The sequence below is a fragment of the Glossina fuscipes genome, unplaced genomic scaffold (assembly GCF_014805625.2).
Source record: "Glossina fuscipes isolate IAEA_lab_2018 unplaced genomic scaffold, Yale_Gfus_2 1, whole genome shotgun sequence".
In the NCBI taxonomy this organism is placed as follows: Eukaryota; Metazoa; Arthropoda; class Insecta; order Diptera; family Glossinidae; genus Glossina; species Glossina fuscipes.
Genome location: NW_023998415.1, coordinates 24,035,223 through 24,050,787, shown reverse-complemented (window position 1 = coordinate 24,050,787; position 15,565 = coordinate 24,035,223). Strand labels below are relative to the sequence as shown.

The 15,565-nt window shown below is 34.6% G+C and overlaps 1 protein-coding gene across 2 annotated transcripts; it reads right to left on the bottom strand.

Moving 5' to 3' along the window:
* Positions 1–250: 250 nt before the first annotated feature.
* LOC119631271 (angiopoietin-related protein 1-like) lies at positions 251–3,401 on the bottom strand. Of its 2 annotated transcripts, XR_005246644.1 has the most exons (6): positions 3,323–3,401; positions 2,523–3,260; positions 2,445–2,466; positions 1,848–2,387; positions 488–1,775; positions 252–422 (listed from the first exon to the last, which is right to left on the bottom strand). XR_005246644.1 is itself a non-coding variant. In XM_038023328.1 (5 exons), the coding sequence occupies exons 1-5, from the start codon at positions 3,396–3,398 to the stop codon at positions 1,613–1,615; spliced, it is 1,539 nt and encodes a 512-aa protein (XP_037879256.1). In that variant the 5' UTR covers positions 3,399–3,401; the 3' UTR covers positions 251–1,612. The 2 variants fall into 2 exon arrangements, 1 of the variants encoding a protein (XP_037879256.1); XM_038023328.1 differs by having other exon boundaries at positions 251–1,775.
* Positions 3,402–15,565: the final 12,164 nt, after the last annotated feature.

Here is a 15,565-nt window from a genome sequence, read left to right as displayed (position 1 = left end):
ATAAATATTAACTCATACTTTATTTATTTATCTATTTCTTTTATTTTAATATTTTTGACAAACTACTAGAGACGTACTAGAGTTCTCAATAGATGCATAAGGTGAGTTCTAAGGCAGACAGAATAGCTATTGATAGATATCTGAGCTGGAAAAGTACATTCCTCGTTAACGTTCGGTCAAAAGTGTTTGGGTATTGAGAATGTTTAAAAGCCACGATATAATTCCATGGTAACTGACTCTTCTCCTCGACGGTAATCTCCTCTCACAAAACTGAAGGGATTAATAGGAAAATCTTTTTCATGAACATTTCCTTTCTTTATATTCACGCTGATATGACGCTGTCAACCTAAAACGAAGCATCTGAATTGAGAACAAGATAGGAGTTGTCCCATTGTCCACATTTCTGCGCAGGTATTGAAGATCTATGAGAAAAAATAATAACGATTTAGAGTCCGGGATTGTATGAGGAATCCAAATGCAAGTGTACCTATATATGCTAGGAAAAGTATTGTCTTGAGTCGTACAAAATAGTTGCCAGGTATCAGGGAGATGTAGAGATTGTGGAGAGTTATCATCTTTAATTCTTAGCCTTGGCGACTAAGCAGACGGAAAGGCCTTTCGGGGAGTTTCCTGATGGTTCGTCTACCTAAAAATCGCCTTGACCAGAATGAGTGATGCAATGAATAATTTGTTCTGGCACTTAATGGTTGAAGTTGTCCGACTGTCTTGGTTGCTTAATGCTTCATATTTAAACATATTCAATGCAAACAGCCTCTTTAGAGACAGTTGTAAATTGCGGGGTCAACGTCCTAAACCCTATACAATTTTTGCGAAAAATTCGCAACTGATGGAACAAGTTTTTAGTGATGGATCACCGTCCAGCCCAGCAGAAATAATGCGAATTTTATTTATGTATTCAATAAAATAATTATTATTGATGATCATAGAGAATACATAAAAATGTTAATGAATAGCGTTCGTTACGCCTGGCCAGACAAATGAATCAGAGACAGTTGCGATCAATATCGTACGATGTAATGACAGTAATACGATTTAAAAATAAGTAAAAACTGTACAGTCGGACAAGTCCGACCCTTATATACCGAATACCACTTTGCAAAAATTATATCTTATTTCGATATATAGAAAGGATTTTCGTACACGCCTATATATATATTTGAGCGGGAGTAAAACGTGAAACAACAAGGTATAAGCTTGTCGAATCGAATTTTTTTGTTGAAGACCGATTAGATTCCTAATCTATTTTCCATATAAATATATCTTAATACATCTTATTTCCACCATGGAGTGTACAGAAGTGGACCTTTCCCATTTAAGTGTGCTCGTCTTGCGGTTAGAATGCGTCAATGTACCAAATTTCGTCGAAACATTTCAAAATTGCGGCACAAAAATGTGTGGGCGCTTATGAGACGGACAGATATGCCAATTCAGGAAATGATTTTGAATCGATCGGTATAATAAAGTACGAATCGAATGCAAGTTCTGATAGGTGTTGCGAACACGTCCTTGCTTGCAAACCGAATATACTCGATACCATAAGTGGTGTAGGGCGTAAAAATGGTAACTAAATATCAGTGCTATTTCTAAGAAGTCAGTTGGATTTAGTTTGTGATGTGCCTACGCGATGCGGTCGAATCATCATTTGGACAAATTTCATCGAATAGTCATAATCGTGAAAACCAAGCCAACTAATACCAGAATGAAGTGCTTCGTTCGGGCCATGACCGGTGCTATAATATTTGCCATTCAAATTACTGAAATGAAATGAAGCGAAGTGGAGTTCATTTCAATTATTATATTATGTAAAAATTTGCACAACCACTAACCACCAGAAACAGTTCAGATACCACCATCCGCCCATTCGCGTTCGGGCGCAATTATCATCATCGATATCGTTGTCATTGTCGATTGTAGTAAATTGATAGCCTTGATGCCGAGCAAACGCTACACCTGCATCGCCTGTGTTTTCGCCCACATTCTTCAATATATATTTTTCTTCTTCGTTACCGACCACAAATGAATCGTATTTTACATGTTTAGTGACATTTTCGAAATCTTCTAAAATTATTAGCAACTCTTGTCTATCGTGCAGCGTTGTAAGGGCATGCAAATGATCCAAGCCTATCCAAAATTCCCCCGAAATATTTCCGAAACCAGTTTTGTACTCAGCCCAATTGCGATAAAAGTCAACTGAACCGTCCATGCGTTTTTGTATAACCAACCAACCATCCCCGTGAATAGTGTGATTAAAGCAAGAGACTAAAAGGCTTTGTCTTATACCTTTCGGATGCTTTATATGGCATAAATTATTGTCACAATACCGCTTATCGTATTCCACGCAATTTGAAGGATATAAATCGTAATCACTGTACGCGAGAACCGATTAGAAAGAACATGACTAAAGAGAATATGAACTCACTTACATAATTTCCGGTACACTTTGCTCTAGAAGAAATTTTCGACATTAATCATAAAAAGAAAGCTCTCACTCATTTACATACCAATCTTAGCAAGTCTAGTGGACAAGTCCGTTAATAAATGCTGATTTTCTTTCACATAAGAAAGATATAAAATTTGATCTGACAGTTTTTTACTTAAGTCGTCAATAATAATGAGATTTTTCTCAATATTCGAAATTCCTTGATGCTCTTTGGTCACCAAATCTTGAAGTTGAAGTAAAGGTTCAAATTTTTTATCAATCGCATCAATCATTCCATAATGGTTGCTATTAATCGTTGCATTAATCTCAGACAATGTGACTTTTTGCATTTCTTCGCTTTTTAGGAATTTTTCACTCAGGTCACTAAGAGCCGTTAGTCTTTCTTCAATTCGCAAAATTCCATCATGCTCCGTTATTACGAGTCCTTTGATTTGCGATAGGGGCTCAAATTTCTTATCGATATCTGCCATTAATAGTTGATTGTTATCAACAATCATTGAGCTAATTTTAGGCAAAATATCCTCTTGTTCACATTCCTTACTGGAAATGTTTGTAATTATTGTCTTGAGATCCTCAATATCGGAATATCGAGTTGTTACATAATTCTCTATGTTTTTCAACACTGCTTCGAAAACATTAAGCATTCCTTCCAATTTATTCCAACGATGATTCCACATCTGAAAATGCATGTTAAGGAGTTCATTCTCCTTCTTTATAATCTCTAATTGGCGCACAGCATATGTGCAAAGATCAATTTCATCGTCCGTTTCACGCTTCTCTAAGACACTGTTAAACAGTCCTAATATTTTTTTAGTAAATGTATTAAAAAAGCCATAACAGAAAGATTCCTTTTGACTTTACCGGATTTTTCATTCATTAAACCGCGACAATATGCCGTAATTGATAACGCGAATAAAAAGAATGCAATAAAATTCATAATGATTTTCGGATTAATTTACTAAGAGGTATCAGCTCAACGAACCGACATTCTATACTAAATAATATATAGTTGGAATTGTTAATATAATAATATAGAGATTACGATTCAAATCTCTGCTTATAAAAGTAAAGCATGATTAAATGAATCTATCATTTATGCACTTTTCAAAATAATCGTTTTACTAAATAAAATTATCAGTGAATAATCAAATTTGTAAACTGAATTCTTATGTGCAATGCAATGGATCACTATTGCATCTCATGTCATAAGTAATTTCCAGCTGCGGCTGCAAAAATATCCATAAGTTATATTATAACAGTAAATATTAATATGAAAGTTAGACATTAAAGAATCGATCCAAAAGTTCGTTCTTCAGGGGGAAACGCAATCTGTCCACAATGCTCCTCTGGCGTTTCGATGTCTTTGCTCGCAATGACTTCATTATATGATGCACAGCATTTTTCCTGCAGCAACCTTCTGAGTTTTGCAAATAGAGATTAAGCTTTGAACCGAGGTAAGTGCGGCAATCATTTGAACTTCATTTCATTTAATTTTGCCACTATAACGATCGACTTGCGGTACGTTGCACTTATTGCACTGGGTACGTTGCACTTATTCCGCATTTGGTACAAAACTCTCTCATGGCCGAATTTTTTATGCTAACTACCGAACACACTGCTTTTCCATACATTTAGGATACCGGCTATCTTTTGCAAACTCACATTCCGATTGTTGAGAATAATTTTCCAAAATATTTTTAAATATTCTCTAGTCCAACCAGCCCTTTTTGGTGTTCATTGCGTTTTGCATTATTCGCGTTCGTACAATTTCGTTTAAAAACAGCAAAACGATCGATAAATTCGTTTTTTTGAGACGGAAGTCTTCTCATCTTAATGCTTAATTTTCCTGGAAATATTGAGAAAAAAAAAAAAAACCAAGGTAACGACAATGACATGGAATTCTGACAAGTTTTGGTTGAATCGCTTGTAAGGAACGATATCTATAGCCCAACTTCGGACATTGTTGACCGATGTACTAATGTTAGAAGGTTGGCTGATATCTGCACAACAAAAGAGTAGGGTATAACAAAGTGGCCGTCCTATGCTTTTTTTTAAATGTTGCAAGTATCTTAAAAAAAAATTGAAGGGTATACAAGTTTCTTACTTACTTGCTATCTATGAGATTTACATAGCGGGTGGAATTACCGGAATAAAAATTTTTATTTCAGATGCTTATCTACCCATTGCATAAAGGTTATTAAAATGACGCGGAAAATTGCAATTTCTACACTGCCTTAAAACGTAAGCATAGAGCGACGTCAAAGAACTATTACTCGAACATTGTACGCGTCTTCTATGCTGATGTGAATGCCATTAAGGGTGTCATGACTGGTAACGTTGACCATTGAATACCATACAGCCTTTTGTCTAGTACAAGTCTCGATCCACTTACATCAACAAATACCAAACCTTGTTATAGGAATCCTAGCACAGTTAGATGTCAAAATGTTATACAAAACATAATATTAAAGATTACAGTCTATCGCTATGCAAAAACTTTTTTTCTGCAACAAATTTGTTATGAAAGGATCGTCAAAATATGGTACCATCCGTTCACAATCGTACAGTCCAATTCATTTTCAATAGGATTCAACGATGGACCAAAATGAATGCTAGGGCATGACATGAAACGGGCAAAAAACAATTCAATAATGCTCAGTATAACAAAAGGCGGGACTATATGAAGCCCTTCTGGATATTACGCAGATCCAGAGAAACTTAATACCTGATTAGATGAGCAGACGTGTTAGGTATAAATACGAAAAACCGCAAGTTTTCTCGAATTCGATTGTTTGGGTGAGTAGTTATATAAATAGTCCCTTCCATTCCATTTTCAATAGCGTACATGCATGGGTCGGAACATGTTAAAATGCACCAAATTCCACTTGAAAATCTTGAAAATTTACATCGGATAATTGTACGGACGACAGGTATGCTTAATTCGATTTGGTTAGCAGTTCCGAATCGATGCAATGATGGAATAAAGTCTGAGTCTACCTCAAGTTCTTTTTGGCTTCTCTTGCAGCTATACTTGCTTAATACGCTCTAAATTATAAAAATATTCAATTGAATCCTACGGCTATGCTACATATATATATACATAGATACGTATATATAGAGAGGCAGTAATATGTGAATCCGAGAGGTTTGTACGATGCGTAAATTGAAATATTATTCTGAATTAGTGATGATTTGTCTCATTTCAGTTTGTAGTTAAAAAGATGTTATAGAAAAAGTATATTTAAAAGTTATTTAAGCTCTATTGTATAACATATTGAATGGTTTTCGTGACAAAAGGTGATAGATAGACACCGACTGCATTTTTTTATATATAATGCACAAAAAGAGATGGAAGAGAATGGAATGAATATATGCAAATAGCTGAATATGTATTCTGGATTAGAATTTATTCGCTTTATTGAAGTATTGTTCAAATAAATGCACAATCATATACACAAATGTATAACCAATAACAACGACAATAAGTAAAATAACAAATTACGTACACATGTAAAGTCGATTACCGGCTTCAGCAAACATATTCAATGCTAATGGAAAAATCATAACATCTCTCATTGATTATATTCAATAAACCGGAAATAATAACTGAATTCGAATTTAAATGAACGGAAATAATTTTAGCAGCACATCGAGAACGGTAACCATAATCGTAACAACAGCAGGACAACGGCAACAACTGTATATAATAATAAGAAAGGGTAGCAATATATGATGAAAAAATAAATAAATAAATAAATAAATAAATAAATAAATGAATATAAACAGATACAGATAGAGTGTGAAAATTTATGCATTATATATATTTATATACATTATATATAATTGAATGTAATACATAAGCACAGAGAGTAGCATACAAATTGCATGTACAACAAACCTATATACGTCTATATATAGCGTACTTGAAAGCTTCAAATTGATTCATAATCATATTCAACAACAAGTGTACAAATAGTATTGACATCTTATTCGCGTCCTATATAGAATTCCCTGTATAAATTCAAACCTATGCTGAAATCCAAACTGAAACAGTTAAAACAATAACTTAGTTAAGGACTTAACACAAGCTCCACCCGAACATTTAATGCAAACGTTGACATAGCTTCATTTCAAGAGTTTCTTACTTAATTCTTTCTTGCAACTGTTGTTATTGCTGCCAACCATTGCAAATGAAAAACATTTAAAAAATTGCAGAAAGCTACGTAAGCTTTCAGTCGCCTGCATTGAAACTGTTGCCATGGACCATGGAACCATCGTGAACTTCTTATTGATAGCTCAAATCAACTTGACAAGCATTGTCAACGTTAATGAGCAGTTCGGCATTATTGCCCAGCTGAAACTTAATGCACCCCCCGAATATGAGATTATTCGAGCCAAATGCCTAGGAAAGCTATACAACAATACCGAAATTCTCTTTGTCATTTTTGGAAAAAAATCCGCTGAATTCTTCATCGTTGTTTTGTTCGGATATTTTTGATCTCCAGTCCATGTGAAAAATATATTTGAATGAAAACTGAGTTTCAATCAAACTGTTATCCTAATAACGATGCGGTGGGTGTAAAATTAAATTATCATTGTTTAAACACACAAATAGGCACTTGTATCGGTTAGTACGGACTACTTCTAGCTAAAGTTGTTTTTATTCACCTTTCAATCCTTAATGAATGACGTGAAATTATGCGATGATTGAAGGCATAACAGAACAGCAGATCGCGATATATGCGAATGTGATTGCGGCATTAAAGTGGAGTTGAAATTTAAAAGAAAACTAAAAACTGTTAACTAACAACTAACCAATAATATCTTTCTTGTGCCGTGCCAACGTAAACGTTCATACATACTCTGATGGTTAAGGTAGAGTCTATTAATATAAACACGCATCACCACATATATTTACAATTACCAATATCTATTATAGATACATGTATTGATGCAGAAATGGATGAAAATAAAATTTCAGTTCAGTGCATAATACACGAGAATAGAGGATAACGGTTTTACATAATAATGAAGGATGTCCACGCGGAAAAGTACATCGATGTGTGCCCACACCCATTCGAAGAAAATTATTTATGTAAAAAAAGTGAAAATGTTTACGCAAGCAAATGAAAGACTAAATCTGATTTCTACATTGAAAGAGATCGGTTATATGCTTTTAAATCTATTGTTTTGATTACGAGATGAATACATTTATGCTGTATTTGTAAATGCGTAACATTAACGAAAATTGCTTATCCGCTTCTATACTTATAATACTTTTGTTCACTATGAAGATTGTCTTCTAGTTTCCTGTCTCTGTACATATGAAGTTAGATTATGATGGAGTACAGAGATGGTCCCAGAGCGACTTGACTTTGCGCAGAACACACGAAAACTTTTGGAAAATACATTTCTTTATTCCTACACATAATCTCCTTTTAGTTGAATATACTTTTCCAGCAATGTTCAATACTTCTGATATCCTATTCGAGGTGAAAGCCGGCGAGCTGAATACAAAACAGACAAAACATCATCCGCAGACTGCATCCCTCTATTGTTAATAAATGTTTTCTCACAGAGCTTTTATTTTTTAATTTTGCAAAAAGCAAACAAGCCGGATGCACTAAATGTAGCGAATAGGTAGCATAAAAAACCGGACGAACTTTAAGAAGGAGGGGGGAAATCAGACGACTAGTTCTCGCAAAAAAAAAAAAAAAATACTTTTATTAGGTGCCTGCATGTATTTTAATCAGCGGCATTTTTCGGTGAAAATGACAAAGTTCTGTGAAATGTCAATGTTCAGAACGGTTAAATTCGATGATTTTGATCTTCCTCTACAATAACAGTAAAATAACAGTTTTCCATTTTGCTATTATTAAATTAAATTCAGTGTATGCAAACGCTGATCGCGAAACGCTCAAAATTGCATTTTCGACATTCACGACTTTTCTTGTTTGATTTGAAGAAATCTACTACCGAAGCCCATCAAACATTATTAGAAGCTTATGGTGGTGATGTTGACGATTTTATTTTCATGAGTTTAAGAGTGGTGAATGGCCTGGAGGGTACCAAAAAAATTCGAAGACCATGATTTGCAAGACTTATGGGACGAAAAGCCCAACTGAAACTCTCAAAGACCTTTCGAACGGCTCAATAGTCGATGAATCGACTGTTTTTAGACTGAAGATCCAAAAAGAGCGCAAATGACTGAATATGCGATTTTGAACCGTCTCAACGTCAGTGCTTCAGTGCCAGGCAAAAAAAGAAGAATTTTCTGTGGCGTGTTGTCACTGATGATGAAAAATAGATCCAAGTGAACCATCGACATTAAAGCGAAATGTTCATAATCGTCAAGATTTGCTGTGCATATAGTGAGATCAACAAAGTGTAGTGTATTACGATCTGCTAAGCTCGAATGAAATGGTTGCTGCAGATGGCCCACGTACCGACATATATTAAACAAAAAAAACGATGAATTGTTGCAATAAAGACCAGCAATAGCAGTTAACCAATATTAAGTCATTCTCTTGCAATATCAAGGAGACACAATTACAGCTCGAATGGGGAATTTTGTCACACCCAGCGTACTGACACACCTATAGCGCCCTCTGATTACGACTTGTTCAGATCGATGGACCGTAGCTTGGCTGACACGCGCTTTCAAAATGCTGAAGAATTGAGAAAATGGGTAGGGGTAGTTCGACCGCTGTCAGAACGATGGTTAAATGTTATAGCGAATGATGAAAAATATTTTCATTACCACATACGATACTAATTTTTTTCAATAGATGTGTTTTTCATTTGAAAAGATGATGCAAGCGCCTAATGTATCCTACACTGCTTCTAGTACATGGTACGTATGGCATCTTGGAAAATTTAAGGCAGACGTACTTTTAATTTCGGTATTATTCCCTAAATTGAGCTAAGCGTGCTTGCCTGGGCATGCCCTCTTGTCACAACTTTTGAGATGTTTCGACGAAATTTGGTGAGAGAACGACAAAGGAACCACAAAGGATCTTTGTGATGAAAAATGTTGCTGAATAATTTGCTTAAATTCCTGATGTGTGGACGAAAAACCGAAAAAGAACCACAAAGCGTAACACATATCGATTGAACATTTTCTGACCGCTATCGCCTTACGTGAACTATTCCCTCCATTCCGAGGGTGAAAAAAAAAAAAAAACAAACTTACAGCTAATTAAAAATAGATGACGATGATGATAGGTGATTAAAGAAACAAACCCACTCTAGATACTAGGAAACCCACATTTCACAACAAATCAAATTAAAATTTAAACTAAATTAGTTTGTTAATTATGTAAACGCCATAGATTAGCTTTGACTTTGAGATTGATTTTTCAAAATTGATTGGAATTGTGCACAACTTTTTAAATGGCTTATATAATAGATGAAAGCCTTTAGGTAAACCATTAAATTTCAGTTGCGTACTTACAGTGTAACTTTGTGCACTTATTTATATGTGGATTTTGAGGAGTTTAACGAAGCAGTAAATCGTGAAAATTTCGAGGATTACAGCAAGGAAGTAATGCTTTCTTTCACCTCACACACGTTATTGCCAAGGATTTTCACTGAGAAAAAACAGAAGTAAAATTGGGATTTTATTCCCTCGCATAGTCGATAGTCGGTGATTTTATTCTCCCGCATAGAAATAAATTTATTAACACGTACGTTTTTATTACAAATGCCGAATTTTTACGACAATAAAAACAATAACAACAATAATAAAAAATATATACATATTTATCATGAGCTCATGAATGTAACGAATAAATATTTGAATTTGTTTAAATAAATATTTTATGCAGAGATGATAACTGGATTTCTACAGTACAGGGCACAAAAATTTCCTCCCGTATAACTAAAATTTTATTTTAGATAAATAATAAATTTGAAATGAACATATTCCCGGGGGCACAAGAGATGCGTGGACTGAACATCGTCTCAATATATGTACGATACTGTAGTGCGCTTTGAGCAAACATAACATTTAATTATAATAATATCCTCAGCCCTTTGAACGTCAACAAGTTCAGAAATAAACTTCATAAGCACTTCGTTGCCATAACTCTTTCCATAAACAATTAATTACGCTAATCCTATAAATAGCAATCATTGCACGATCGACCAGTTTTAAATACATAATAACTTTACTATGTTCAGTAAAATGTCAGGTGTCAAGCTTTGAGCCACAGTGTTACGGTATAATTCACTAAATAAAATTGATTCTATGCATATTTCATGTATAAATACTAACGTGTGGGAATACTAAAGCAAATAAAAGCCACAATAAATAATTATTTATGACCAAGGAAGCAAAAAAAAAATGAAAAAAAAAAAAATAGAAGCAAGTGAGGATTTATACTCAAATTTGTCGAAACTTTTTCATATCCATTGGACATATCTATTTTGGACATTGGATGCGATTCCAAAACATGCGTACATCTATTGCAAAAAATTATGCATAGGACTAAACGTAATTGTTCATCAAATTTACCTATAAGTACCTAAAGTGAAAGAGACGTCAATTCATTGCTCATTGTTCCCGCCACTAGCTGCCATATAACTGAGGAACTTAAAATTTCTGGTTGTGATTACAAACAAAAAGTCTTTCCAAGGAAACGAACTATTTATACCTTAAAGCACGCGAACCTTACTCGAGATGGCATCGCTATTTTTTACATTACCGTGCAATATAAGCATATCTATCCGTCCGTCTGTCAATATATCCTTGTGTTTGCCCTACCCATTGCAAATTTTCGTCAAATTTGATGCGCAAACATGTTTTAGCGTAATAACGAAACGAAAATGGGTTATACTAGATGTATTGTTACGACTGCTCCCTATCCCGAAGAAGTCGTGATATTAAAAAAAAAAAACAAAAAAATTCGGCGAAAATTAATAATATTAGCATACTATGGCTACATGGCATCGAATGGCACCCGCTTTGAATCTGTAGACACGACCCTACCTTCAGAGGCTGACAAGTTCTAGTATTCAGTAATTTCTGATAAAAATTGGTACAACCTTATGATTTGACATGACAACTATTATTATGATAAGTTTGTGCTATGTAAAAGTACTTTTCGGACCACCCTCCCTTCACAATTGGAATAAATTTCGAATATGTTATTGCAGATAACTAGCGTTTGCATTTTGATAAATTTTCGCGAAGGCAGACAAATAGCGAGCCAAATTAACAAATCATACATTTGCGTCACAATGAACTTAATATGCTTTCAAACTGTAGATATAAATATATATTCAATACTTTCAGTTGAATATGTTCGTGTTAAACGTTGGAAACTCTCAGGGACAGAAAAATGCAACAAATCCTCTCACCCTCTATGCTATAAACATATATATATATATATATGTATATATGAAAAACACATTTAGTGCATACTCAGGTGCGTATATGTGCATAATGAATAAATAGAATTTGAGTGAATTTTTATTTATTAACATGCATATGTATATGCAGCATCGGAGAGTGTTTTATCAATATTTGCTAAAGCTTATCACGTCGCAGAAATAAATGAAATTTTTTATTGATTTAATTAAATATTTTTTTGTATTATAAAAAACGTACGTTTAATTATAGGGAAGGGAGAGCGTTTGTTAATCCCATACGTCCGTTTTGTGTGAACATAAATTATTGTAAGGCTTAATATTGTTCAAAATACCGCCTGTCTGTCGTGACAAAAACTGCAGACTGACTGACAGAAACTGAATGAATAGTAAAGTGTTTTGGAAAATATGAAGAAAAGTTGATTTCTTTGCAAAATGTGGAATTTTTCCCCGTAAAATGAAATAAAAAGAGTCTTTTGTATGTATGGGAGGATATTAGCTTACGCGTCCTCGGACCCAACATCGGAGTCTCTCATAGAAGACTCTCTCAAGAAGCCCGCCTGTTTAGCTAAGGCAAGTACGATAGTCGTTAAGCGGCACTGAACAGCGACCACGAATATATTAAAGTTCAGTTTCGATCTGTCAAATCATCCGAAAGATCGAAAACAGACCTTAATATATTTGAGACCACTATTCATTGCCGCTTTGTTGCACGAACAGACGGACCCTGCCCTAACTATGGTTTTCTTCGATCCTTGTTGTCTATGGGAGATCTCATGGGCAAGCTAAAGTGGAATTCGTTGTGACAACAAAATGGCGGGCTTCAAATCAAATTTAACTTGAAATGTAAAAGAAAAGCCGATGAAACACTTTAAACCTTACCGTCGTAGGCAGACCAGGTTTTTCGTATAGCTTTTTACATCCTTTTTAGTTTCAAGGCCAAGAAATTTTTGTAATCCACGCACCTTTTAATACAGGATGCATTAAGTTCGGTTGGATATAAGCAACATCTAGAAGAATTTCAAGTACAACTATCTTTTATTATACAAATCTATTCAGAGTTATCTCCTGATATGGTTTAAGCATATGCTATCGTTTGTCTACTTGACGTGTGCCCACTCTAAAGGTCGCAATTCTTCAGATATTCTAGTGAGATGCGACTACACTGATATGGCTCAAAGAAGAATGCTATTGAAAATGGACTGGATCGAAACATTTTTATGGCCACTCCACAAATAACGGCATATTTTGAAAAAGTCATTGTATGAAAAGAGGTTTTCGTTTTCAATATTTTTTGAAAGCGGACAATTTGGGTCGGATGCCATTATGCCATGTATAGACAACAAGATCTAGTAGTTAGTATATTACCTTTTAAATTGATCCAAAATAATAGTTTGACAGATACATATGCTGTGGAACATTTTTACCATGTCGGTCTCTCTTTCAAATCCTATCCTATATAAGAAAGCAGGTCTTAATACATCAACACGAAAATATTATCTTAATGCTTTGTCAAGACTGAAGAATAAGAAATTCTTGGATAAAAAAACTAACGGCGCTACATTCGGATCGCGTGGATACGCGCTTTAAACCCTCTTCCATATAAGAATTCTTCGGATACGTAACCCATCATATGAGAACAAGGAGCGATATTTGATACTTTATGATGAAAACAATAGTAGTAGCGACAGTGGTAGTAGTAGAAAATGGGGTAATATAAGCTTGTAAAATGTTGTAAATTTTATATAATTAATTGAGCGTTTCATTTATAAGGAAATCGGTATATATGAATAGTTCCGGTTGCAGTAAACTTTCGACGTCATAGTGAAACTAGGTTTTTCGTTTATAAACGACAACGTATAACTTCTGACGTCCTTTCGCATGTCTCAAGAACATGGGCAGTTTCGTAACACAATGTATTCTTTCAGAAAATATGCACACAGACGCACATACCGCCTGATAGCTAATAGCAATTATTTACATTTATGATTTAATGATCATAAGAGACTTAATTTGTTTTATATGTTTGTATTCCCTGTTCTCTACTATTACACAATTTTTTTAATTATTGTGTCTCATAGTTTAATAAAGAGGCAAGAAGTTGTGTTATTTGATAAAGACAAAAATGTAGCCTTCATAGGATGAACTAACTTCACTCCGGTTTTTTTATACCCATCCACCGAAGAAGGCTGGTATATTCGTATCTTTAAAACGTTTGCAGCACCCAGAAGGAAATTTCAAAGATATATATAGATATATATATTCTTGACCAACATTTAGGCATGTCCTTCTGACCGCCTGCTTGGAGTCTACGGTTCACATTGCTCTGTTTCCAAAAACAAAAAAATATCATTTTCAAACTTGGAAAAAAAATTTAAAACTGACCCAAATCGGTGAAAGAATACGCCTATAGTATATATAGCAATTTTTTAAGCATTTTTGATCATCGCTTATAAACCACACCAGGCATAGAATAAAGATTTCCACATATATTTTACAAATATCGAAATAATCAGCTATGACCGAAAGCACAGTTTATGTAGAACTTGCATCTACAAATAAGTTTTCTTATCTTTCTAAGTTTCTTTATCTCTTAAACGTTCTTTTATTTTTATATATTAAAATTTTGTTTCACTTCATAGACTGTACGCACAGTCCCTCAGTGCATCTCGGTCCTAAATTCGGTGTCGATTGAGTCCTTCTTGTCCAAAATACGGGATTCTTTTCGGGCTATATGACTATGAGACACGTTATCGTATGAGTCGTTAGAGAAACGCAAAAAATTAATTTTGACATCATGGCTAACATATATTTATACCCTACACCATTTGTGACAGAACCCTATATTAAGTTTGTGCGGATGTATGCGCACCCCGAAGAATCTGAAACAACCCCGGCTTTTATATTCAGAGTAACTTTCTGATCTGACTTAAGGGTGCCTGTCCGTCTTGTTTTCTGGTGTTCAAACTACAGACCATAAGTTGCACCAGCGACAACCGTTATTAAGAATTGTTCGGATCGCATCACCTATTCGACCACTTGCAGATGTGCGCCTCTGATGATCCACTATAGTGTTTTTACATAGGTCACTCAAAATTGAAATGAAAAGAATTTTTTTTTTTTTGCGGAAATGCAGTGCGAAATAATCAAAAAATGAAAGTTTAAAGTCCAAGTGAGCTTCAATGCGGCCCAATATTGTCCAATTAGGTTTGTCATGCTATTTACAATGAACAGCCGACATTGGCTCCTAGAATTTATATATTCCTGATCGATTCCGGGCAATTATCTTTGCGAAAAGACATAAATTCGAACCGACAATAAAATTTTTTCGTTTTAAAGTGCATATCTACCAGCTGTAGATGGAGCAGGGTAGAGAGAGTGCGCTCATCACAGCATTTTAATGTCGATGACGAGCGCTCCAGTATGTATTTACGTGACATGCACAAAAAAATAACTTAACTCTCTTTTTCCTCTTCCTCTTCTTTTTCATTTTTTTTTTTTTGTTTTTTCCTTGTGCAAATATAACAAACAAGAACATATGTGCCATCAGCCGGTCTTAGAGATTTTATATGTTTTCTCTCTCTTAAGCGCAACCACCGCTTTTAATAACGAAACTCCATATTCGCAAAGCACATGCGCTCCCTCTCATATACGTTGAGTGAAAATATCGAGCAGTTTAATAAAAACTCAATCTTATTGCGAGCACAAAGAAGGAAAATCTATAAAATGCTTGGC

Coding starts and splice junctions, on each gene's coding strand:
- LOC119631271 (XM_038023328.1), bottom strand. CDS start 3,398: ATGAATTTTATTGCATTCTTTTTATTCGCGTTATCAATTACGGCATAT. Junction 3,261..3,322: donor TTTAATGAATGAAAAATCCG/GTAAAGTCAAAA, acceptor AAAAAATATTAG/GACTGTTTAACAGTGTCTTA. Junction 2,388..2,444: donor CAAAGTGTACCGGAAATTAT/GTAAGTGAGTTC, acceptor TCTCGCGTACAG/TGATTACGATTTATATCCTT.